Here is a 26,541-nt window from a genome sequence, read left to right on the forward strand (position 1 = left end):
ATCAGCTATTTTTCCAGTAAATTGTTTTATTGATACATGAAAAAACAGAGAAAATTGCCACAGTATCATAGAGCTCAGTGTGGTGACATCAAACCCAAACCTGATTTTAAGAACCAAAAAAAAGACTAATTCTCACCTTTAGAAGCCAATAAACATTTGGCATTAGAAATGACCTCAACTAATAACATTAAATCAAAAATAGTTGCTGATTAACTGTCTGATGATGACTAATGGGCTCATTGTTGAAGCTGTGGTTTCACCAGGTATTTAAGTTAATGTGAGCTTAATTGACAGACTTAATGTTTTAATATTTGATGAAAAAACATTCAGTTTTTCAAAAAATACCAAAGGTTTCCCTTTGTCATAGGCTGGATTTATGTTACTCCTGTAATGAACTCAAAGCATATGAGTCACATACATGTAAATTCACATTGTTTTCACTTTGCCGCTTCACAAACTTTTTTATTTCACAAGCCACGCTATGTCAGTTTGCCTTGTCAGTCTGTGTTGCTGACGTACAGCACACAGGCTTCACTAGCATGAGCTGCGTCAGGCTTTGTGTGCATCATGAAAGACAGTGCTTTGTGTGGTGTGTTGTGTTGTCTGTTTTGTCTGTGCTTGCTGGTCATTGTGTCATTGTTAGGGTGCAGAGTCCCTAAACTCATTTGTGTGAAGAACTTGACTGTGGGAAATCGAGTTCAGTTCTTCGGAGCAGTTTGTTCTTCCTCCTCTGTTTCATCTGTTGTCTCTGGTCTGCATCAGAGCGACTGCACACATCACAGTCACAGAGCGATGGCCCAGGGTTTATCATTCAATAAGACTTGTACGGCTGTATCGAATAGTTTTTAACTTTAATTATAACAGAAATTTAAATTCTTAGTCAACATTTGAATACTGTGCAGCTTTTTTTTTGCATGTCTGTACATTCAGTTTAAAAACAGTACAGTATTTGGCTACACTCATAATAGCGTTATACTTTTTGTAGAATCGAGTGGTGGCTGCATAGGATTGTTCCTGACTTCAAACATGTCTAATAACTCCAGAGCACTGTAAAGTTAAAAAGTAAAAAAAAGAAAAAGACAAAAATATAAATGTATTTCTTTCCAAAGTTCACAGCATCTTTTAATCTAAGGAAATATTCTGCTTTAGTCCATACATGTTGGCATTGAGCCTTTTAAAAAAAACTGTATGCTCTCCTGTTTGCTGCACACAAATGGAGACACACAGCTGGATTAACGGAGTGGTCTAGCAGCCGTATACATTTAATTATTAAGGAAAGATGATTTAATAAAAAAGACTAAGTTGTTTAATCCAATGATTCACTTTCTTGAAATTGAGGACTTTGTCTGAAGATTCTTAGCCTTATTGTTTCATTTTGTTCACACTTAAAGTGAAAAGCAGCAGAACATTTGCATTGGTTAATTGTTAACTGTTAACTTTAAGTTCACCGAGTACTTTTATTCCCATTTGAAAGTCTTGTTTGTTTAAAATTTTAGCCAAAGTCACATACTGATCTGTTCTGTCTCCAGGTATTTGCTTTGGGCAACAAGACATATGAACACTACAATGCAATGGGAAAATACGTTGACAAAAGGCTGGAAGAACTTGGTGCCAAGCGCATCTTTGACCTTGGCTTAGGAGATGATGACGGAAAGTAAGTGACCTGTTAATCTTCTGAGCCGAAAAAAGAAATGATGAATCAAGTTTAGAGGTGTTCAGTGCAGCACAATAACAGACAGTGTGGACCACAATCAGCCGAACCAACACGTCCACCTCTTTTGTACACAAGAATTCTTGAAATGTACTGAAACATTCATGCCTCGAGGATTTTAACACCGTGTGAAACCACTCTCACCTGATCAACTTGTCATAATGTGTTATTTCATATTTCTACTTTTACCTTAGTAAACATTTTGACCTTAAAATATAACACATATAAGACACATATCAGGGGATATAATAATACAAAAAAAAAAAAAAAATCAGCGTGTTGGGACCAGTAGCAGGTCTATACTTGTTATTTTCAAAAGACAGTACATCATCTTTGAGTATTCAAAGGTTGGGACACATGTTTGTCATTTACCACCAGAAAAATCCAAAATCAGGTGCTGGGTGCTTCTCTTGTGCCAATTTTTAAGGGCCAGTGACAGGTTGTTCTTGATTTGGCTGAGCAACCTTAACCATCACCGTATAATTGCCTGAAAGTGCGGAGCTGAAACCTCTATCAGACATTGTGTTCTTTAAGTGTGTGTTAGGCCTAAAATATTATCTGTGGGACGGATGAAAGGCTCTCAGAAGACTGACACTAAACTGATCAACTTCTCCTACATCAACTATCATAATCATAATCATAGTTATCATAGAGTGATAGTTACGGGGGAAAAAAGGATATCTGGTGGCTGTGGTTGGTTGCTCCTCGTAACATGACATTTGGTGAACCTTTCTGCCCCAAAAGTTGAATTTTGTTTATCTCAGGCTGTTGTGCCCTTAAAAAAAATCTTAAGAAAACTAATTGGGTATTTTTTAGCCTTTTGCACCAGCAACAGCTGTGGCCAGAGTCGTTGTGTTTTCGACTGTCTGTCCATCCATCCTAAAATTCTTCCCTCCCATTCTTGTAAACATGATATCTGAGGATGCCTTGAGGGAATTTCTTCAAATTTGGCACAAATGTCCTCTTGGACTCCAGAATAAACAGTTAAGATTTTGATGGTCAGAAAGGTCAGGTCACTATGACCTCACAAAACATGTTTTTTGCCATAACTCAAGAATTCATACACCAGTTATAAGAAAATGTCACACAAATATCTAATAGGATAAAATGATTAGGTGTCAACTTCACCATGACATAATAATGTTACGCAAAAACAGGTTTCTGGCCATAATTCAGTGTCATAAGTATAGAGGGGGGAGACGTTTGGTCAGACACTGAATTGCTGACTATAATCTTGGGTGTCTCCCTTGACATTGTGCTGATTGATCTTCTGTGCTGTTGGGTTGAAGATGTGTGTGCAGCATTTACATTTTGATATATGTATATCTGCTTAATACCTTTTTATTGAAATTCCCTCCAAATCTGAACTATATATTATATGAGTCTAGACAGACATGGATGTAAACTTTAACTTGACTGGATGGCGGAAGCATATAACTGTGTCTTAGTCATTGTAATTTTCAATTATCTTTTGTGAAATGAACGTGGTTATCATGATAAATATACAGTCTAAACAGTGGAACAGTTGTTAATTAAAATATTGTTCTCCGCTGACTGGCCTTGTTTTGTCTTTCAGTCTGGAAGAGGACTTCGTTTCATGGAGAGAGCAGTTCTGGCCGGCTGTCTGTGAGCACTTTGGAGTGGAAGCCTTAGGAGATGAATCGAGGTTAATCCACAAATAATAAATCATTTCACACACATATATATATATTTCTATATATATACGTATATTTCACTTTTTGTCTTCTTTTCAGTAATATTAGCCGGCCATATTTAAAGTTTGGCTGCGGTTCCTTAAATAGATTTTCTACATGGACCTTTAGCTGAGGGAGGTTTTTAAAAAAAAATAACCACAGACTGAAGTTATATGGTTTTCACCACACAGTGATTAGCAAATGTGACTAATCGTTCACATCGGCGTCACATGCACTAGTTCTAAAATAATACTCCAGTATTATATACAGTATAAGTATTTTTGTAATGTCCATGACTTGTTATATTATGATAAATCAGGACATATCTGATTTCTGATCGACCCCACACACCTGTTGGTGAAATGAACAAAGAATATTTTTTGAGTGTTTTTAGACCTAAGTGGGTATGCATCATCCTAAAAAACAATAACAAGTGTGTCAAATTTATGGCAGTTTTTATTTTATTTCATCAAGAATATAACTTATTTTACTTTGTATGTATGAAGTGTTTTAGGAGGCTAACTTGAAGTTATTTTACATTACAGCATACGGCAGTACGAGCTTAAGGAGCACTCTGACATCAACATGAACAAAGTCTACACAGGAGAGATTGGGCGCCTGAAGAGTTTCGAGGCCCAAAAGCCGTGAGTACTGTAGCAAAGACGCAGATCACAGCCAAAACTCATTCATTATTAAAGTCCTGTCTGCTCATTCATTGCTCACATTTCACCCACATCTAAAACCAACACCAAGTTCACCAACGGTCACTTTCAAGAAATGAAGCTTTCTGCCCCCTAGTGGACATTAGAAGCACATTTCTAAAGCCTTTTTTAATCAAACATTAATAATTAATTTCCTCATAGAGTGAGAAATCTTTGTTGGAACGACATTTTACTTGTCTTTTCTGATTATGTTCAACCCTTTGTAATTACATTTTTACATGTGTTGCTCTTTTATTTACAGGCCCTTTGATTCAAAAAACCCTTTCCTTGCACCAGTCACTGTCAATCGCAAACTTAACAAAGCTGGTGATAGACATATTATGCACCTGGAACTGGACATAACAGGCTCCAAGATCAGGTGAGACTGGTTGGATATATCCGTTGTTAATTGGTGGATAATGCTTTTTCATTCACTAAATGAACTCTTAATTCATATTCTGTTTTAAGGCTTTGTGAATACAGTTCAAAGTCTGAATTTGTCGTCTCCTCTGATTTCAGATATGAGTCAGGAGACCACGTTGCTGTTTTCCCAACAAATGACACTGCGTTGGTGAACAAACTGGGACAAATCCTTGGAGTGGACCTTGATGTGGTTATCTCTCTAAACAACCTTGATGGTATGGCATTGAAAGCCAGACGCACATTGACTTAACTAGCTCGTCCCTGAAACCTTCTCACGAAAACCTCCCCCGATATCTGCACGCAACATCTGCAGATGAGTGGTAGATTGTTATATTACTGCAATTTCATGTTATTGCTGTAATAGTGTTGACTTTTGTTACGAATTAAACATGCTTCTTGTTATCACAAAGGTCACCATGTACTTTGTAGTGGCACAAGAGATAATTAAGGCAGCTCAGTGTTAATTAACATTACTGAAAATGACAAAATGCTTAATGGGATAGTTCAGGTTTTTTAAAGTAGTTATATAAGGTATTTGTACTACTTACAGTAGAGCGCAGATGGCACACTCCCAGTTTGGAGAAGCAGGCAGGAGTGAACAGTGTACAAATGGCGACGGAGGCAGCAGCAAAATGTATTTTAGCCACTTAAAAAAAGCTTTCCTACAAATAAGAATTCAATTTAAGTCGACACTATGTAAAGAATATTTTTACCACTTAACATTACTGCCAGACACCATGATCCTTTGCTCAAATATTTTCTCTGCTGCAAAACTTCTGTATTCCTTTGCATAGCTCTCTGTCAGCCCGTAAAGTTTTTCTTCTGTATAGTCGAGTTCATAAAGTTATCCTCTTGTCTCCACAGCGGTCAGAATTTTGTTGTCGCTGTCATAATCACTCTTTTTAAAATATTTTTCTTATATCTGTCATTTTCTCTGTAAACCACTGAAAGTCTGACTTAGTGATCTGTTGTGTAACACAGTGACAGTTTTGCGTATGTGTAGGAGTACTGAAGTTTTATAGTTGAGAAAATGTAGTGCCAAAGGACAGAGGCTGTCCTAGTGCAAGGTAAATTGGTAACATCATCCTCAGTATAGCGCACACTTAAAATGATGTGGATTTTTTGAAAGGTGGAACTTGTTTTTGGTGGCTAAAATATGTTTTGCTGCTGCCCCCATCCACAACAGTACATTGCTTAGCTTCTGTGTCGGTAAACCTCCAGTTTGGAGAGGCAGGCCGCCGTGTACTGTGGGTAATACACTGACTGTGGATAAGTTTCTCAAACAGCCCCACATCAAAAAAGCCAAACTATCTCTTTAATAATGTAACTTCTGCACATATACGTGTATTATATGACCTTCAATCAAATAGGAAATTAATCAAAGCACGCTTCAGTTCAGGTGACTGGAAGATCTACAAAAAAGAATAATTAATGATGACCTGTAATTTTGGTGATATACTTATGTGTTTTGCCCTTTATACGCATTTTTAAGTTTTTATTTAACATGTTTTTTGGGGGGGTTTTAAGGTTTTTGGGGGGCTTTTTTGGCCTCTTATTTAACATGTTTAATTCAGCTGACCATGCCATAAATGTAGACAGTTCTAGATACCAAAAAAAATTATTTATTTATTTATTTTTCAGAGGAGTCCAACAAGAAGCATCCTTTCCCCTGCCCCACCACCTACCTATGGGATAGTTCAGGTTTTTTAAAGTAGTTATATAAGGTATTTGTACTACTTACAGTAGAGCGCAGATGGCACACTCCCAGTTTGGAGAAGCAGGCAGGAGTGAACAGTGTACAAATGGCGACGGAGGCAGCAGCAAAATGTATTTTAGCCACTTAAAAAAAGCTTTCCTACAAATAAGAATTCAATTTAAGTCGACACTATGTAAAGAATATTTTTACCACTTAACATTACTGCCAGACACCATGATCCTTTGCTCAAATATTTTCTCTGCTGCAAAACTTCTGTATTCCTTTGCATAGCTCTCTGTCAGCCCGTAAAGTTTTTCTTCTGTATAGTCGAGTTCATAAAGTTATCCTCTTGTCTCCACAGCGGTCAGAATTTTGTTGTCGCTGTCATAATCACTCTTTTTAAAATATTTTTCTTATATCTGTCATTTTCTCTGTAAACCACTGAAAGTCTGACTTAGTGATCTGTTGTGTAACACAGTGACAGTTTTGCGTATGTGTAGGAGTACTGAAGTTTTATAGTTGAGAAAATGTAGTGCCAAAGGACAGAGGCTGTCCTAGTGCAAGGTAAATTGGTAACATCATCCTCAGTATAGCGCACACTTAAAATGATGTGGATTTTTTGAAAGGTGGAACTTGTTTTTGGTGGCTAAAATATGTTTTGCTGCTGCCCCCATCCACAACAGTACATTGCTTAGCTTCTGTGTCGGTAAACCTCCAGTTTGGAGAGGCAGGCCGCCGTGTACTGTGGGTAATACACTGACTGTGGATAAGTTTCTCAAACAGCCCCACATCAAAAAAGCCAAACTATCTCTTTAATAATGTAACTTCTGCACATATACGTGTATTATATGACCTTCAATCAAATAGGAAATTAATCAAAGCACGCTTCAGTTCAGGTGACTGGAAGATCTACAAAAAAGAATAATTAATGATGACCTGTAATTTTGGTGATATACTTATGTGTTTTGCCCTTTATACGCATTTTTAAGTTTTTATTTAACATGTTTTTTGGGGGGGTTTTAAGGTTTTTGGGGGGCTTTTTTGGCCTCTTATTTAACATGTTTAATTCAGCTGACCATGCCATAAATGTAGACAGTTCTAGATACCAAAAAAAAATTATTTATTTATTTATTTTTCAGAGGAGTCCAACAAGAAGCATCCTTTCCCCTGCCCCACCACCTACCGCACAGCGCTCACTCACTACCTGGACATCACACACCCTCCTCGCACCAATGTCCTCTATGAGCTGGCACAGTACGCCTCTGAACCCAAAGACCAGGACAATATGCGCAAGATGGCCTCTTCTTCACCTGAGGGCAAGGTCAGTGCCAGGTGGACATTAGTGTTAGTCTAGATTAAGTTTAACCTGGAATTGAGAGTCAGCATAAAAGAAAACACACAGAGATGTAACTGCAGCTGTGTTTCTATAAAATTAACTCTTTTCTAAATCCATCTACACCTCTTATACTTCATGTTATTGTCTTTTTGCTGCTGCCTCTCTACAGGCACTTTACCAGAATTGGGTGTTGGATGCGAGTAGAAACATCCTCGCCATCCTGGAGGATATGCCCTCTTTAAAGCCTCCCATAGACCACCTGTGTGAGCTGCTGCCTCGTCTCCAGGCTCGCTATTATTCCATCGCTTCCTCCTCAAAGGTAACTTCCTCCAGACTTAATTTTCACAAATAGTGTTTGATATGAGTATAAGCAGCAAATATGCATAGAAATGGTGGTGACATCTATACACCGTAATAAAGAAGTGGAAGTGGACGCTTTGACGTCACCCATAGCTATTGTGGGCCACTGCTTTGAAGTCTCAGATTTTTAGGATACACATATTTAACGCCTCTAAATTGAGCCTTAATTTACAAAATGAATGTCATGCTGTAATGCAGAAAACTTGAAGCTAGCGGCTGAGACTGTAAACTCATCAGGGAAATGTTTACTGAGGTAATAAATCAAGCAAGGGCCCTTTTTTTCAGAGTCGCCCCCTACAGGCTATTATAAAGAATGCAGGTTTAAGGTACTTCTGCATTGGCTTCACTTTTCAGACCTCAGAGGCGACATCCTCTCCTTTATGGTCAGATCTGAGAGTTAAAACTCTCCTGTTTTCTGTAGGTTCACCCCAACAGCATCCACATCTGTGCAGTAGTGGTGGAGTACGAAACCCCTACTGGCCGCATCAATAAGGGAGTGGCCACCAACTGGCTGAAGAACAAACTGGTCACTGATAACGGCCACAAGTCCACGGTTCCCATGTACATCCGCAAATCTCAGTTCCGCCTGCCCTTCAAAGCCACCAACCCAGTGATCATGATCGGCCCTGGGACAGGAATCGCTCCCTTCATGGGCTTCATTCAAGAGAGGGGCTGGCTCAAAGTGCAAGGTATTTATAGAAACTCTGTGTGTGTGTGTGTGTGTGTGTGTGTGTGTGTGTGTGTGTGTGTGTGTGTGTGTGTGTGTGTGTGTGTGTGTGTGTTGATGTTGTTATTGTTTTTCTGACCTTTTTAAAACCTTATGTCTCTACTATGATAGAATGAAGAGGGAAAAGACCTCCACATATGTTTGTTTCATTTCTGTCCTTGTGTATACTTCACTACCTCCAAAAAGCATAAAACAACAATTTAGGATTAGTCAGTGCTTTAATAATCTTAATTCAGTTGTTAGCTTTCTCAGTTACCTTAAACACAGATCACTAGTTAGTTACAGGAGAACCCGTCATGCTCATTTTCAGGATCCTACTTGTATTTTAAATTTCTACTAAAAGATGAGCCCTCATACTGTCTGTGCTGGAAAACCTGTAGTCACTGTCTGTAAAGGTGCTGTTTAGCTCTTAAATATAATTATTGTCTCTTGACATGTTATTTATAATATGACTCTATTTTTTAGTTAATGCATTTATTTTGTTGTCTTTGTTTCCCTGTGTTATGTTTGCTATGCTTTTATTTATTGTACAGCACTTTGGTCAACTGTTGTTGATTCTGTATGTGCTGTGTAAATTTGTTTGGATTAGACTGAAAAATAAGGAAAAGCAGAATATGTCCCCATTAAGTAAGAAATGTCAGTGTGTTCAAAGCATGAGAAATCCTTAAAGAGCCTGAAGGCATAATCAGCACGAAAAAACATCATTTTTTGTTTGTTTCTTTTTAGGAAAGGAGGTTGGAGAGACAGTGATGTATTTTGGCTGCAGATATAAGAACGAGGATTATATCTACCAGGAGGAGCTGGAGGAAGCAGAGACGAATGGAGTTGTAACGCAGCTTAATGTTGCCTTCTCCAGAGACCAGGAGCAGAAGGTACAGCTGTCTACCTGTGTGTGTGCGTGTGTCCCTAACAGCTGAAAAGATGACCTTTGTTATTTAAATATTTGAACACTGTTTTTGATCAAATAAAGATTAATAATTATAATATAATAATAATAATAAAACGCCTTTAAAAACAGAGTTTTTTGACAAATGAGACAGAAGCAAGAGTTTCTTGTAGAGGCGATATCACTACGAGAGCCAAACAATAATGCCGAACTAAAGTCAGACAAAATACAGAGATAGAAACAATTACAAAATAAAAATAAAAAAAACAATCTATACCAATAAGAGTAAATACAATTCAAAGAATATAAGCAGTAAACACGGAAATAATAGCAATAATAGTAGAATTAAACACGATCAATAGAGAATAAAAGTGTAATTAAAAGATAAACTAAAACAGATTAATTAAAATAGACATCACATAACAAATCTATAAAAATGGGTTTTAAAAAGTGATTTAAAATAAGTCACTGAGTCTGCACGCCTTATCGCCTCAGATAGGTTGTTCCAAAGCCGAGGGGCCCTGATGGCAAAAGCACGGTCACCTTTAGTCTTAAGCCTCGACTTTGGAGCGTCCAGAGGGGCCCCACCGGAGGATCTAAGGCTGCGAACTGGCTCAGCATTTCTGTTATGTAACTTGGAGCCAGACATAGACGAGTTTTAAAAGTGATCAGTAAAATCTTATAATCATTTCTGAAACAAGCAGGGAGCCAAAGGAGAGAAGCCGGGATTGGGGTGATGTGATGTCATCTGGTATTGAGGCGGCAGAGTGATTTTTGACTGATACCAGAGAGGAGGGAGTTACAGTAACCGAGTCTGGAGAAGACGAACGTATGAATGACTTTTTCCAGGTCTCAGTGTGAGAGTATTAATTTAATTCTGGAGATTTTTCTTGGACAACTTTTTTGATATATTGGTTGCTGATTAACTTGAGTCAAACAGTGAATTAGAGAACAAATGTAAAAAATATTGTATATTTATCTGCGTTTGTTGATAAACCCTTGATTGTTCATGTAGTTGGAACTTTTTGATCACATGATGCTCATATGAACAATGTTTTCTCTTCGCATTTTCAAAAATAAAGGTGTACGTGCAGCATCTCCTGAAGAAAAATAAGGAGGACATCTGGAGGCTGATACACACAGACAATGCTCATATCTACGTTTGCGGGTAAATAATACATTTCACCATCCAAAAGATTCACACTGAATGTCACATTTTCAAAATCATAAAATCCCAAATTTTATAGTTTATTTATTTATGTTATGAATGATTACTGATTTGTCTGTTATTGGTACACTTGGATTTTTGCTGGTAATTTATGACCATTTGGTGTGATGACGTTTTAAGTCCGACTTTTTCTTGCTTCTGACAAAATCAGTCATGTTTATTATCTATTCTTTTTATTTTGGCTTGTTCAAATTTTGAAGTTTAATGATGTGAACAATTTCAACAATGATACCTGCGCTCCCTTCAGCACCAAATGGAGCAGCAAATCATGAAGACAGTTAACATCAGGAGGCGTAAGGATGTGAAAAATTGTAGATTCTCTTGGTCTGTGAAAAAGGAGGAGAAACTGGTGGAGTTGTGGAGTGAACAAGAGTTCGTATTTATTTCAGGGTGCATGTGATCCACCAACCGGCATTTATTTTTAGTGAGAAATTTTAATTTTTGAAACAGTTCCCTTGTCATTACAGTCTCCTCCCACTAAAATCATGCAGCTAACCACTGGAGGCTGGTAGTGAGCTGCAGTGACAAAACCCGAATGTAAAGTCTGCACATTAATACAGTATATCCTCGTGGATTATATTGATGCTGAATCGACGAGAATACTCTTGACACTTGGAGCCTTTTTTATCTTGTGTTTCTAATGTTATGTGATTTTGCGGACACATAAGGAATTGTTAGAATATTCGATTTTTTAAAGGGAGTTTGGCGTAATATCTTTCACCAGGATCAGGATGAAATATAATCTGAAAAGAAATCGAGTTATAGTCTAGCAAATAGTGACCCTGCAAGATCTTTGCAAAATATTATTGTGCGTGACTTAAAAAGTCACAATGTCGGTATGTGAGAGTATTTCAGAATTCACTCATTTAAAAGTCTTCTTTAAGTCCTTTAGTGTTTATTGGGCATTGACTTATCTCTCTCCGGATTTAGGGATGCAAGAAACATGGCTAAGGACGTGCAGACGGCCCTTCATGAGATAGGAGAAGAACTGGGAGGCATGACGCGCACTCAGGCCACAGATTACATCAAGAAACTGATGACAAAGGGACGCTACTCACAAGACGTCTGGAGTTAAAGAGCCTTAGTCTCACTACTCAAGTAGTGTTTTTAAATTTTCTATTTTTGCGGTGTGTCTTGTTTATTCAGGACTGAATTTAAAAAACATTTAACCCTTGTTCATCACCCTGGTTCAAGAAAGCTACAGGTAGCAGAAGATCGTGAGGCAAGCACTACCTCAGCAGGTCGATAAACACATTCAGCAGGTTAAGTCTGTATTTCCTTTGTGTGCTATGTTATGTATCTGGACCACCAGTCTGTGTGTCTGCGGGGGTCTTCACTTTAAGCCGTGGTCTCAGAGCAAACAGCCCCGTACGGGTTCCAGAGACCATTCAGAGTCTCTGATAAAAATTAACGAATTTGTGTAATTGACTTGAATTTGCGTTCAGGGGTTGGGTGTCGGACCCCGCTGGCTTTAAATTCCTCTTTCTATCATGCAAATTCAGCAAAGAGTCATCTTCATTTTCAGATTTAAAGTGGAAACAGGCAATTTTTCCTCCCCCTGTAGCATTTCCAATAGGTATTACAGGTATTCTGATTTCCTCAGAGTCGAGCAGTGGGGCCTTTTTTCTCTTGCCGGGCAGAGTTTTTAACACTTGCTTTGATTGTTCCACTGTCCCCCATTTCCGCTCCTGGGAATAGTGACTGCAAAAAAACATCAATGACATCAATGCTGTTTGGTAGCCGGGGATGGCTACAGAGGAAAACAAAAGCTCTACCCTCTTCCTTTTTTTCAATTGTTTTAAAGATTATTTTTCTGGGCTTTTATGCCTTTAATTGGATAGAAAAGGTGAAGAGGGGAGCGAGAGAGAGAGAGGGGGGAGGCAACATGCAGCAAAGGGCTAAGGCTGGAATCAAACCCACGGCTGCTGCAGCGAGGACAAAGCCTCTGTACATGGGGCGTCTGCTCTATCCACCAAACCACCGGGCGCCCCACCCTCTTCCTTTTTTGGTTGCACAATGGTTGACATACTTCCTTTGTGCTTTGTGGCCTTTGTTTTCCCTGGAGATCGTACCTGGCAGCAGAGAGAACTGCGTAGTGAAACCAGACTTAAAGAGAACCACTCTAAACGCAGAGGGTGTCATTATTTAGTAGCTATTACATTGTGCAATCAACATTTACTCCATAATGATGACTTAAAGCCATAAAACTTTGTCTATTTCCACTTTTATCTTGATTAGATTCATTTTTATATGAATGAATCAACCGGAGCAGCTTTACAGACAGATGATGACTCGGACTGGGTCAGGGATTTGCTGTGCCCCACATCTGGATGCACATGACATAATTCCACTGTGAACTTTAACATTTGAATAAGAAATGGAGAAAGCTCCTTCATTTTGCCATAGTGAGATATTTGTAGCGTTCATCTAACTGATTAACGGACTGTGGACATAACATCACATCACTACAGATCATATATCGAAGTGAATCTAAGGAGCGTTGTGTGTTCCTGTTGCAGCGTGAGCACTCAGAAGTTTTAGACATGAAAGGGTGATGACTTCAGTTTTTCTCGGAGCTGATCATGTTGTATTTTTGAAAGTACTTACAATACATTCAATGTTTTAGAAAATGTGTAAAAAATTTTGTGAAGAAAATATTTGATGTAACAAAATAGGTACAATTACATTTACCTTTGTATTTTGACAAGGGATTTTGCCTCTTATGCAGATGTTGCTGTTCATTTTAATCAGTAACGGTAACCTTTTGAGAGGCACAAAAAGTGGTGCAAAGGGTAAGATCATTTATAGAAAAGAACATTAGATTAAATACATTTTATTTCCCATAAAAGCCTGCCTTCAAACATGACGAAAATGAATCTGTTGGTACCCTGTAAATTTTGTAAAATGTTAATTGAAATGTTGGCCTTCAAACCGCATCTGGCCTCCCGAATGGTGGTTTGTTTTATATGCATCTGACAGCAGAGGAGGATGAAGAGTTTGTCACATGGCAGTAACACTCAAACCAGACAGTCACCTCCATTTGATTATCTCTATTTTTTCTATTTTATTTTGTCCAATCATATATGCACCACTACATAGAGAAGATGCACAGACATATCAAAACATTTTGTCTCAGCATCTCTGTCAGTTTTCATCTCAGTATGTTTGTTAGAATATGGTGAGTTTGAGGAGTTAAAAGTGCAGCCTGTGCCTTTTTAATACTGCCTTATGTATTAAGTTAGCATTTAAACCCTGACGCTGTTTTTTCTTCCATGCTTATCTTGTGATAGCAAGTCACTTTACCCAGTACTGTCACTTTTTTTGTCATTCCAATTTGTGATGTAATTATTTGATTTTATCAAGGCATGCATTTTTTATGAATAAAATTTGAATAATTTGTCGGGTTTTACTTTTTGTGATAATACAAGGCTGAACTTTGTGAGGTTTATTTATGTACAGTGGCTTTAGTCAAAATTTAATAGACAGGTTTGTTGAGGTGACAGAAAACAAGTGATCGGGATGCAAATTTAAAATACAAAGTTCTTTCAAGCCCCGATGAAGACAGCGAGATAAAGGCTTTTTAGCTTTTGCAGAGCAGTATGCTTTGATTTTCTTTATTTTTTTGGTTATGACTTACTGACAGAGAAAATTTCAAGTCTGACTTCATCCTCGCTATTTGGTCACATTCAGTCCAAAAAGCACCTGTTTTGTTTTTTTTTTACCTAGATATGTGAAGTAGCACTCCTCAATTAATCTATTTTATACAAAATATGTATTTTGTAACAGTTTAAATTGGTCGATTTCTGAATACAGTCAATGTCTTTAAAATAGATTTCTTGTGGGGATTACCATATCTTTTTTATTTACTCTAAAATGTACATAAGGCACACATTTCCCATAAGCAGGATGTCTTCTTTAAAGCGGCAACAATTTGTGCTCATGCAATGCACCTGCACATGACAATGGCAGAGGAGATGCGCAGCCACGACACTGTCAGGAATGTGTTTTTGGTATGGAAATGTAAGGCTCAGACAAATGAGCTCAGCAAGATGATTTTTAAGTATTTCAAGGGTGAGTCAAAATATTTAGAATATGTCACTTAGTTTGAGTAGTGGAATATGTTACAAATTACATTTTAGGGCATATATTTGGTAGTCTATGGTAGATTATATTTTTAAAGTAATCTTCCTAACACAGTTCATAGATCATATCAAAACATTGGAAGTGTTTGCTCACAAAACCTGATCTATATTGTGCAGATATAAAAAGGTCACATGCAAAAAAAAAAACCCTCCCAACTGACTTTATTACAAAAAGAGCCTACTTATTAACCATTTTAAACCTGGATCTCCATCAGTTTTCATGTGTCTTCCCCAAGCATTTAAATCTTTGAAACATTGAGCAAATTTGTTTGATTTCTTTCAAAAACATGGGAAAAAAGTAATAATCAACTTTGCATGAAATATCTCACAAATTGCAAAAAGAAAAAGAAAATTACCTTAAAATTAGCTAAAAAGGAGAGAGAGAATCATCAGATTTTTTTTTTCAAATAATTAAGAAAAAAAATGTATATATATATTTATTATTATTACAACAATCTTAAATTAGTTATTTATATATACATTATTTTCCTAATTTTATTTTAGCTTTTTTTCAAGTCATACCCTATTTTGTTTCTTTTATTTTTATTTTTGTCTGGCTAATTTCAGGTAATTTTCTTGTAACTTTTTCAAGTCAAAGTCAAAGTCAGCTTTATTGTCAATTCTGCAGTATGTACAAGACAAACAGAGGATTGAAATTGCGTTATTGCGTTAATTGACTTATATAAATTGCGTTACTCTCAACTCTCTGTGACAGAGAGTAGACATAAATATATATATATTTATATATATATTTTTATTAATTTCTTGCTATTTTTGTGTCTATTTCTTAAAGTTGCTCAATGGCTGCTTTTCATGTTTTGTAGAAAATCAAGCCAGTTTCAGGTTTCAGAGGGTTAACAGATAACACAGAAAATAAAAACTAAACAGTGTGCACAGGGAAGTGTCAGGACAGTGAGTTTGGGTTTGTATTGCACCGCTCATTATTACCGCTGGGTGGCGGTACAGTAACTTCACCCTGAAGACGAGCAGCTCGTTCAAACAGGAAGAAGAAGAAGAAGAAGAAGAAGACGCTGCATAAGGGAAGTGCTGCACTGTGGCTCCGCTCAACACTGTGTTGCTGCGTAGATGTCAACCAGGATTTTAATCAACTAAATATACTACACTGTATTTTTAACTACATATACAACGTCACAGGATGGCCACTGGTAAGTCGTCGTGGATCGTTATTGTCTGTCAGTGTTTGTGTTATTTTTGTATGGACAGTGAAAAGTGGGTCGAATAGCATCGGAGCTAAAATAGCGGACAACCGCGAGGCCAGAAGGGCTCCGTCTATTACACGGAACATGGCTCATATTTCATTAGAAGAGCAACGCTAGTTTTGATGGGTGTTTAAGTAACGTGAAACTTTTTTCTCGGTGCAGGGTTTGTGATTACACTATATTGTCGATTTTTACACACTTGTGCCAGTAATGTAGATTGGAAATACCGCAGGTTGATCTTAGCCTTGTCGCGGCTAGCTAACATTAGCTTTCAGGGTTCGCTAGCGAGCATGAATGCGTCTTTGTTTATATCGATCCCATTGTTTTACCGCTGAAAGACAAATGTTTTTGGCTACAAGGACATATCTAATTCAAAGACAAGTTGGCAATACTCGTATCTAAACATTTAAGCCTAAAGCGAACCGTGCCGATGAAGACTGCATTTATTAACTTATGGTGGTTTGTTTCGTTTCAAGAGTTAGCCTTAGCCTTAGCCAAATTGACCGCCATTTATACTGGAGTGGCGTGGCCTGTTTGCATGTAGCTGCAACTAGCTGTCCTACATTATGAACAGTTATATTTGCCCTCAAGCTAGTGGTTAACCACCCGCTTAGTCATTTTGAAACATGGCACATTTTTTACGCAATCACGTGTTAATTCTATCGGGTAGCCTTTTGTGCTAAGCTAACATTAACCATTAGTTTATTTCTCTTTCAGATTCAGGCTACGGTGGCTCTCAAAGGTAATATACAAACAAACAAGCCGCACATTAGTTTGTATTTGTTCCACTGGAGTACATTGGTTCAAAGCACGATTAACCCGTTGAAACCTGGATCAGTAACAGTTTTTTTGTTCTGTATTTAGATGCCTTTCACAAGCATATTTGACCCCCTGAAACCTGAGCAAATTGTTTTGTTTTATTACAAAAACAGAGGAGAAAACACCAATGACCATCTGGTCAAGAGATCTCCCACAAATTGCAAGAAATTAGCAAATATTTGACAAGAAACATTATCTTAAAATGTATAATTCTAATAATTTTATATTAACAATTATGTTATAGACCACAAATCAAAGACACGCGGGTCAGGCTGATGACCTGTGTCAGTCCTGTGATAGCCCCCCAGCGCTTATGGCCAGTGAATTAATGATTGAATAAATAAATATGGCTTTTCCACAGATTTTTTTCTTCTTTTTTTCCCCCTAGATATTTACTTAGCTTAATAAAAATGATTTGGGAAATCTATACGTTTATGTAAATTGGTGGGATTTTTTCTTTTTCCAAGTTGCCTCTTGCCCTTTTTCCTGTGTTTTTGAAAGAAATTGTACCAATTTACTCAGGGTTTGAGGTTTTAAATGCTTGCAAAATGCATCTGAAAGCAGCAAACAAAAAGTGGTGTCACTCCAGGTTTCAAAGGGTGAATGTATAACTGAGTTGTTGAAGAGTTGAATACGCTGAAAATCAGAAGATAAATGCTTTTATCATTTGTTTATAGCTATGGATCATATGGCGGTCAGCAGGGTGGACAGGTAAGACCCTTACCTAAACTAATATCTGCCTGTTTGCTGTAGGCGTTGTAATTTTAATTCAGTTTTTACTCTTTTGATTATATCCTGTCAAATTGGGCTTTCTTGACAGGGTTATGGACAAGGAAATGGCGGTGGCTCTTTTGGGGGGCAGAGTTATGGTGGCTATGGACAACAAGCTGGGGGACCACAAGGTATAGTGTGTCTTTTTAATCAATGCAGTGTGCAGCATGATTAGTACTTTGCACCAGCATGTTTTTAATAATAACAATAAACTTTATTTATATAGCACCTTTCGTACAAGAAATGCAGCACAAAGTGCTTTACAATAAGGGTAGTATGTGCACTTAACACAAATAAGCTGCTTTTAAATATCCATCTATTTCTGAATTGCCCCGTAGGCCTGTTTTATCATCAAAATCACACTAGCTGTAAAATTATTCCCTCAAAGGGGGACGGTCACTAAATTCACAGGCACTGTATATCCAGAGTAATTTGTCATAATTGTGACTAAAATGTAAGGAGGTGATGTTTACTGTAAGAGATTTGCAACGGTAAATTTAACAACATGTTGACAGAGTAAGGCCAGCATGTTCATTAAAGCCACTGGCTAAAACCAAAAACATCCAGTGCTTTATTACATGATCAAACAGGTGAAGAAAGACCTAAAATGATCCAATCCTACTCCATTACTAGTTTTACACAAAGAAAAGATTGATAGTTGTCAAATACATTTGATGTTTCCTAATTTTGTAAATTTCCTTTTTTGACAGATGGTTATGGCCAATCCCAGCAACAGAGCTATGACAGCTACAGCCAGGGTTCCTCTGGGTAAGACGCTAATATCACATTGTTGATTTGGCTGTGCAGGATGAATCTCACTGACATTCATTGCCTCTTAATGTCTATAACGTCAAGACATATTCAAGAAATACTACATTTAAGACGGGGAGCATCATTAAACAACACACAAAAGAAAACGTACAGCATATTGTTACACATCTGTTGAACCTGCGGGCAGAATTTCATTTTTTCGAAAAGTGAACTGTCTGTTGTGGAAATCAGCACATCAGCTATATGTCATGGTCACTTTTTACTAATAGTCATAATACCACTTTCTGCTCTGCTTTACGGTTAATAATATTTTATTATTAACTACTTGTCTTAATGTAAACAACTCTATGATGGATTCAAATGTTTGACATATCTGTTGTGCGAATTTTAATGATTTTACTAAAACCACTTCTAGGTATGGAGACAAATCCTCTTTCGGGCAGCAAGGTTCCTTTGGTGGCCAGGGTCAAGGAGACAGCAGCTATGGACAGCATAGCTCCTATGGCGGTCAGGGGGGCGGAGGTGGCAGTGGCTATGGAAGATGGAATGATGGTACAAGTAACTTGATTTTAAATGAATATAGAGATCACATCAGTAATCTGTAAGCAGCTGCAACTGCAACACAAATGTTGCCGTCTAATAAGTCATGTTGGGTAGTTGCTCAATCAGTCTTTCCTTCCACCAGGTGAAGGTGGTGGTCAGGGTGGGAGGTATGGACGTGACCAAGATCGTTCCGAAGGAGGTGGGGGCTACAGAGGCCGAGGCCGTGGCGGCTACGACCGTGGCGGCTACGACCGCAGTGGCGGCTACGACCGCAGTGGTGGCTACGACCGTGGCGGAAGAGGTGGACCTCCTGGTATGGGGTAAGTTGCGTAGTGCCACTGCCCCCAAGGTACCTCTATTAACTGTGAAATATAAGACATGACTTGTTGCCACTTAACACATCATCACTCCGCTACAAACCATCCACATAGATGACTTTCACCACTCATCTGCTTTGTGCTCCAGATCCCCAAACTCAAGTAATTTTTTGTTACTTTTGAAAAACTGGATTCACACAAAGTCGTCACAGATCACATGTTATATCTGCCACCCCTCTGCATTGTGCTCCAGGTGTCCGAACTGTCAGATAACTTTTTTTTTTCCTCCACACAAAACCTGATTCTTCTTAAGTTTTGCATCAGAGACATGCTGGTGTTAAATCCACGTTGCTGTTAAATGATCTGTAATCACAAAAAAAGCTGGTGGTTAATCAGAGGTTAGAGATGAGTTGTTCGACCCGCCAAGGATCCTATCATTGGAGTCTTACGTTAATGAATGGAGACTGAACACGTCTGCCCAAATACGACCTGAAAAGGCACCACAAACCTGAATGTACAATGATATCCCAGACATGGGGACAGGTTTCATTCATTCTGCAACGGAACAGTTGACAGTTTTTCTGTCAAACATGCAAAGACACCAAGTGTAATTCAAAGAGGCTGTTAAAGTGAGACATTGAGGAAAAAATACACGCTCTGCCTCACTGACAGATGTTTCTGCGAGGAGAACTATGCTGCAGCACACCTTTACGAAGTGAGAGAGCTTTCTTACATATGAGAAAACTTGTACTTTGAACAGACATGTATACTGCAAACAATCTTCTTCACAGTTTTAAATGGGTCCTTTTCCACTTTAAGACCTGCAAAAGTAGAATATCAGAGTCTTGTAGAGAGATTGTACCAATCTGCCCAATGTGTCTGAGAACAGTGAAAGAAAATATGCATTTTTGGAATTTTCGAAGACCGACTGTGGCACGATCTAGACATTTCACATTTCACATTTTGGTCTGCTAGGTAACATGTGAAGTCGACTGGCAAACTTTGTCTTGATTGTTCGACAAATACCTCTGATTCAGGCAAGAGTCGGGTTTTTTTTTGTCACTTTAACATGATCCAGCACGAGGATTTTTTTTTTTTTTGTGCTTTCATTATTTTAGCAAAGTTAATTCTCCAGCAACCATACGTTTCCAATTGCCAGAAACCCAATTTTGGTGTGTTTCTTGTGCTCTGAGGACCACATGATAGTTTTTGAACAATGGAAACTCCACTGAGACGATGCCCTTAGACCTGGAGCCACATCTTCAGCTGCTTCACATTCAACAGGTTTCATTCAAGTGTTGTATATTTGACAATGGCGAACATGTGTGTTGTGTTAACATGGATCTACATTTTATACTACAGGTGTTCAGAGTGATTGAACTTAAACTTGGACCTCAGTTAAAGGATCTCATAAACGCGCTCATTGGAAGATTGCTAATCAGATGCTACACCCCTTCATACCGATTTGGCCTCTCATGTTAAAAAAAAAAAAAGAAATCAGCTGGTTTTCCAGCTTCTGGTATTCAATCTGGTCATGTAAACAGAAAAAGTACCAAATTCTTTGTAAATGGTGACCCAGATGTGATAATTGACTTCGTCACTCATCTACCTGATTGTTCAGTCAGAGCTGCCTAGTCGTCTGTTCATGATCTCTAATGTCAAAGACTAACGCATTCCTCGTGTGAGACATTTCCACCATAGTCGCACACCCTGGCAGGAGTGCATACTGATGGGGATGTAGGGGAGCTTTGAGCTCTCAGTTGGGACAAAGGAAAAGCCATCATATCTCCAATTTTTCCTCTGCAGAGGTGGTGACCGTGGTGGCTACAAAAATTACGGTGGTAAGTGACGAGCATCAGAACTGTGTCGGTTGGGGAGGAAAGAACTTGAGTTAGCAAAAAAAGAAAAGAGAGGGGGATTTATAAAAGAAAAAAAAACTCGGTGAATGCCACCATTTTCATGTCCAGAGCCCAAGGGACTCCACCTGTTAATCTTAGCAGGGTTTCTCTTAAATGACTTCAGATATGGTAAAAGAACATGGAGCCTGAGTTTTAAAATTATGGTATTGTTGCATGAAGACAAGGGCTGATTGTAAATGACAGAGGTGCTCCCAGGACGAAGAAGGAAAACTTTCTAAAACTGGAGACATTTTGGTTGTTTTCATTTCTGGTGTAAGCTCAAAAAACCCCAGAACAATTCTGTTCTTGTTGCACGGTGTTGGTATGTGATGCAACGGTATGAAAACATCCATCAGAGAGCCTTAAACATGGACATTGTTTAATTTTCTTTATCATTATGCATTGGTAGGGATGGAATTAAAGATTATTTATGTGAAAAAGTGCAACAGTATTTAAGATTCCTTGCTCAAGTTTTCTCCTCCACCCTCTCGTCTGTTTTACAGGCTCTCGAGACTACGACTCAAGGGATGAACCAGGTGAGACATTGAGCATTACGTGACTGAATAACCGGGGTTTGTCCCGATCAATGGGCTCTCATCCAAAATCTGCCTAGTCACTATAGTCTGATTGCAGGATGTCAATTTTAAATTCTTTTTAGCATTAATGTATTTGAATTTGTAAAATGTAAAAAAAAAAAAAGATATAGTTAAAATGTATGAGTATTCCCAAATGTATGATAATAATGTGTAAGTGTGGGAATGAACAGGCACCAGTTTGTATTTAATGTTCTGCCTCTGCCTGTGTGATGGACACACAAAGATCTCCATATGTAATGGATGCTGACATTTTCTCTCCATGGATCTTCTCCTCCACAGCTGGCGAGCAGGACAACTCTGACAACAACACCATTTTTGTCCAGGGACTGGGAGAAGACGCCACAGTTCAGGAAGTCGGAGACTTCTTCAAGCAAATTGGTGTCATCAAGGTATTGACATTACGGATCGACATTACTGTCTTTAAGAGGCTGCACCGGGCTGAGCTTTAAAGCTAGAGTGGTGATACTGGTATCATATGAAATAGATTTTGGTGATGGGAAAATGGCACGGTCATTTAACTGAGGTATCTTGACCTCTGACCTCAATATATTTATATGAATATAGGTGCAATAGGTACCCATGAGTCTTTGCTTTACAGACATTCCCACTTAATGCTCATTTATTTTCTGCTCAAGACAATCTGGTAAGAATTGCTTAATCTTCTCAGGGTGGACTTAATAAGTGTTTTGTATGCCAAATAATGGAACTGAGAACATGCGGTTAAAAAATTTGATTATTTAGATTATTTATTGAAATTCTGTCTTTAATTGCAATTTTAAAAATGAATTGTTTGCCAGCCATAATCCCTATCTAATGTCCTAATCCTTATGACGGTGGAGACTTGATTTAACAGCCAGTGTGTGTACTTGGGCTGCCCCTGAAAGTGGAAGTTAAAATCACTCGGAAACCCCTCTGTCCACTGAGACTCTGCAGTCATTTTTTGTCGGTCTGTGTACTTCTGGGGACGTTTCGGCTCCTGGATTTAGCTGCAGAGAGAGTGCTCTTTGCTTTCACGCTGCTCTCCGTTACAGACAGCTGAAAAGAGTTGCTCAGAGATAACGTTATCTTATGGCTTCTGCTTGAAAGTGGTGAATTTATAGCTCACAGCAACTTCATGCAATGGCGACCCGGACTCATGTCAGCAAAGAATAGTGTTGCATATTTACAATATGTTGTTAACACAGTTAGCACGCATTACCTCAAAGGGCAAGCCTGGCTTATTTAATACATTATGTGAATGATGCTGTCACCTTGAATGTGCAGCCGAACTCTGTTCAAACTCAAAAACTTTATCTAGAACAAAAGGAATGAATGCGTTTCTATGTTGTAACTTAAATGTGACATCATTTTTGAAGCATATCAGTGACACAATAATATCACGTCTTCATGAAAATTTGACACTTGATACTACTTCCACTTGGACAACTCTTTACATAAATGCAAAAGTAGAAACAGAGAATCTTACGTTCATTTTGTGGTTTCAGGTGAACAAGAAGACCGGCCAGCCAATGATCAACATCTACTCTGACAAAGCCACCGGTCGGCCAAAGGGAGAAGCCACAGTGTCATTTGATGACCCGCCCTCTGCCAAAGCTGCTATTGACTGGTTTGATGGTAAGTGTGAGAACCGGAGAATCCGTCAGTTTTTCTAAACATACACTCATATTCAGGGTGTTCACTGATATGCTGTCTTTTGATTTCAGGCAAGGATTTCAATGGAAAACCGATCAAAGTATCATTCGCGACCCGCAGGGCAGAATTCACGCAGAGAGGTGGTGGAAGAGGGGGACGCGGAGGTCAGCATCGATTGCGCTGTCTCAAACATCTGGTTTCAGAATTAAAGTGTTTGTTTTAATTTTGCTGCTTCTGGCATTTTTGACAAATTGTTTGTCGCTTTCAGGTTTCAGAGGTCGTGGTGGTGGCGGAGGAGGACCCAACTTTGACATTAAGGGAGGAGACTGGCCCTGTCCCAACAGGTATGTCAGCCTTTTTGAAAGCTAAGAAAAAGGGCTGTAAATATTCAGAAGAAGGGACTCAATCGTCGAGTTTTTTTTATGTATAAAACTTCCCTCTGATTGCTTGGTCCTCAGCTCTTGTGGTAACATGAATTTTGCACGGCGGCAAGAGTGTAACAAGTGCGGTGCTCCCAAACCAGGAGATGCAGGATTTGGAGGTGGAGGTGAGTGCTTTTAACTTGATTTCAAAACTGAAAAAGTTGTTCCAGGAGTTCCCTGCTAACTGTTCATAATCATGGAAATATGCAGAATTGAAAATACCATTAAAAAAAATGTTACACCAGTAAAGCCATTTGTTCGAGGTCTGGTCCTCTCTGCGTTGGCAAAACATCACGGCATGTCTGTCCAGCGCCTGTTTTACCCTGAAATATCTTCCTCTTGTTTTACTTTGATATTAATTTGTGACTGCTTGCAGATCGTGGCAGCAGAGGTGGTTATGGCGGTGACAGAGGCGGCTACAGAGGTCGTGGAGGTTTCCGTGGGGGAGACCGAGGAGGCTACGGAGGAGGTGGTGACGGATACGGAGGCGGTTACAAAATGGGACGGTGGGTTAATGTCTTTTGGTTTTTACATTATGCACATTTTACATTATTACTGACTTTCTGCAGGGTGATATCTGTACGTTTGTTTTAGCTGATGTAGTTTGATTATATGACCAGCGTGTGGCGCTGCCTGCATTTATTTATCTTAAATTGGTCTGGAGCCAGTAAACAGTCAGTTGCTCTGTCAGACCAGTGCTCACCAAAAATGATAAATGTCTATTTCAATACCACTGGAGGGAGAAATGACATTGAGGGCACACAAGCTTTATATTTTTATTAAGTAATAAATGTAACGAGGCTTCAGCGGAGAACGACAGAGAAAGCACAGCTGGTGTATCGATGCAACCAAGAATGAGCATTGAAAACACTTCTAATATTCAAAATATATGTATTGATAAATTTATATTTTTAACAACATTAATACATTAAGTCTGAGTCGAGAAATGAGCGCACATTAATATCTGTTTAATGATTCCACGTAATATTGTTTTTGCAATAATCAATATTTCATACTATCATGCAGTCCTAAGCCTGGCTGAGATTGGTCAACAAATTCTGTAACAAATACTGTGTCCCAATTTGACACCATATGTACTGTACTAAAGTACACAGCATACTTGAAGTGTTGAACATTAAAAACAAAACTGTCACCATTAAAGGCCACTATTAAACTTGAAGAGACAGCAAAATATTGTTTTGCAAAATGTAACTATATATTATATATCCTTTAGTATATATCCTGTTTTGTTTTTTTAATACATTTGTCACTCTCTGATTTAAGTATACTTCTTTCAGGCACTTATGGGTTTTGGTCGCGTCTTGGCACCAAGACTCACTTTAATGCCTTGCTAATTAAAATCAGGGTTCCTGCAGTCATAGAAAACCTGGAAAAGTCATGGAATTTCATATTCGCTTTTTCCAGCTCTGGAAAAGTTTTGGAATTGGTTTAAATCCTTGAAATTGTTGAAGTCATGATTTTTTTTTTTCAGCAGTCTTTCATAGATAACCTTCCATGTAATGTAAAATAATGACCCTTATTTTCTGAAGCGCTTGACATAACGGATCTCGTCTGCGTTGATGTGTAATGTTTTGTTTGCCATCACGATTCTTCATTTACTCTGCACATTCAGTCGCTTCCTTTATGCGTACCAGCTAAGTAAAATTATGTTTGAATCTGTTTTAAAAAAGCAAGGCAAGTAGGACGAAAGTGTCTTTGTTTATTAAGGGTCCTTGAAAAATCATAGAAAAAGACTCATCCATGAAAATGTTGGGGAATCCTGTATGAAGCCGAGTTGTGTCTACATATTCCTCAACCTTCACTAAGCATGTCTGTGCCCTTTGAGGGTCTGGTGTATTTGCACATTTTGATTTATTGCTGCTCACTGAAGGTGAAGTGCTGCGTTAACGAGGGCCGTTAAAGGAAGGACGGCCTTATTATTGAAAGCAAGTTATGTTATCCATTTACAGATTTAACAGGCAATGGCGTGGGTGACTGAGGAGAAATAGACACCATATTTCATACACCCTCGTCTTTGTCGTTCAGAAGGTTAAATTCAATGACAAAAGTGAATATTGGTCTTATTTAAAATAAAAAAAAAACAATTTTGTCTTGTCTCTGCAGAGGTGACCGTAGAGACGACAGAAGAGACCGGCCATATTAAGTGTTAAGCAGATGGAAACCATACAGCCCGGGAGTTCACCATGGAGGGAGGGCTTAGTTTGGGAAAACTGGGGGAAAGGACTGGGAATCAGACAGTCTGATTTGTGCACCTTTTTTGAAGCCAGTGCATCCCGACTATAACTCATCTGAGCGAGAGGCGGATGCGTTCAGCGACTGTAAGGGGACTTTGGGGCTGATTGGCACTGTTGGCATGTGGTCAGATGTTTGTTTTTGTTTCTCCTCTGCTTTTTTGTTTTATTTCTTTGTACATCTTTTTAATTTCCTCTCAGATTCTAGTTGCAGATGTTTTTGTGAGGTAGGCCGTACCATTGTTTTGTATGAACGGATTAAATGTTTTACTGGGGTTCTTTTTTTTTTCCAAAATAATAAAAACTGTGATCTTTTCCCTGTGCTTTGTGTGAGTTTATACCATCATTTGCAACAGTTATAAAATTCTAACCCGCCAGACATCTAAAAAGTGCATC

General features: G+C 38.4%; 2 protein-coding genes across 3 annotated transcripts in view; both read left to right on the forward strand.

The window, feature by feature from the left end:
• Nucleotides 1–14,159, forward strand: part of porb (P450 (cytochrome) oxidoreductase b) — a 28,370-nt gene extending 14,211 nt beyond the window's left edge. For both annotated transcript variants that reach the window (XM_042486298.2, XM_088078836.1), the window contains 11 exons: nucleotides 1,530–1,654; nucleotides 3,288–3,377; nucleotides 3,951–4,049; nucleotides 4,369–4,485; nucleotides 4,626–4,744; nucleotides 7,365–7,546; nucleotides 7,731–7,880; nucleotides 8,343–8,610; nucleotides 9,375–9,520; nucleotides 10,617–10,702; nucleotides 11,693–14,159. In XM_042486298.2, the coding sequence (XP_042342232.2) occupies nucleotides 1,530–1,654; nucleotides 3,288–3,377; nucleotides 3,951–4,049; nucleotides 4,369–4,485; nucleotides 4,626–4,744; nucleotides 7,365–7,546; nucleotides 7,731–7,880; nucleotides 8,343–8,610; nucleotides 9,375–9,520; nucleotides 10,617–10,702; nucleotides 11,693–11,837 (1,527 nt within the window). In that variant the 3' untranslated portion in view covers nucleotides 11,838–14,159. The remainder of the gene's footprint in view (nucleotides 1–1,529; nucleotides 1,655–3,287; nucleotides 3,378–3,950; nucleotides 4,050–4,368; nucleotides 4,486–4,625; nucleotides 4,745–7,364; nucleotides 7,547–7,730; nucleotides 7,881–8,342; nucleotides 8,611–9,374; nucleotides 9,521–10,616; nucleotides 10,703–11,692) is intronic.
• Nucleotides 14,160–15,922: 1,763 nt separating this feature from the next.
• taf15 (TAF15 RNA polymerase II, TATA box binding protein (TBP)-associated factor) lies at nucleotides 15,923–26,460 on the forward strand. Its single transcript, XM_042486807.2, has 16 exons — nucleotides 15,923–16,070; nucleotides 16,842–16,866; nucleotides 17,621–17,654; nucleotides 17,764–17,845; nucleotides 18,425–18,482; nucleotides 18,901–19,037; nucleotides 19,171–19,348; nucleotides 21,152–21,186; nucleotides 21,747–21,779; nucleotides 22,119–22,228; nucleotides 23,324–23,453; nucleotides 23,543–23,635; nucleotides 23,740–23,815; nucleotides 23,930–24,018; nucleotides 24,270–24,399; nucleotides 26,018–26,460. Exons 1-16 carry the CDS (start codon nucleotides 16,061–16,063, stop codon nucleotides 26,055–26,057), a joined length of 1,260 nt encoding a protein of 419 aa, XP_042342741.1. The 5' UTR covers nucleotides 15,923–16,060; the 3' UTR covers nucleotides 26,058–26,460.
• The last annotated feature ends 81 nt before the right edge of the window (nucleotides 26,461–26,541 follow it).

This window comes from Plectropomus leopardus, chromosome 6 (assembly GCF_026936395.1).
Source record: "Plectropomus leopardus strain MGB_pleo_1.0 chromosome 6, ASM2693639v1, whole genome shotgun sequence".
In the NCBI taxonomy this organism is placed as follows: Eukaryota; Metazoa; Chordata; class Actinopteri; order Perciformes; family Serranidae; genus Plectropomus; species Plectropomus leopardus.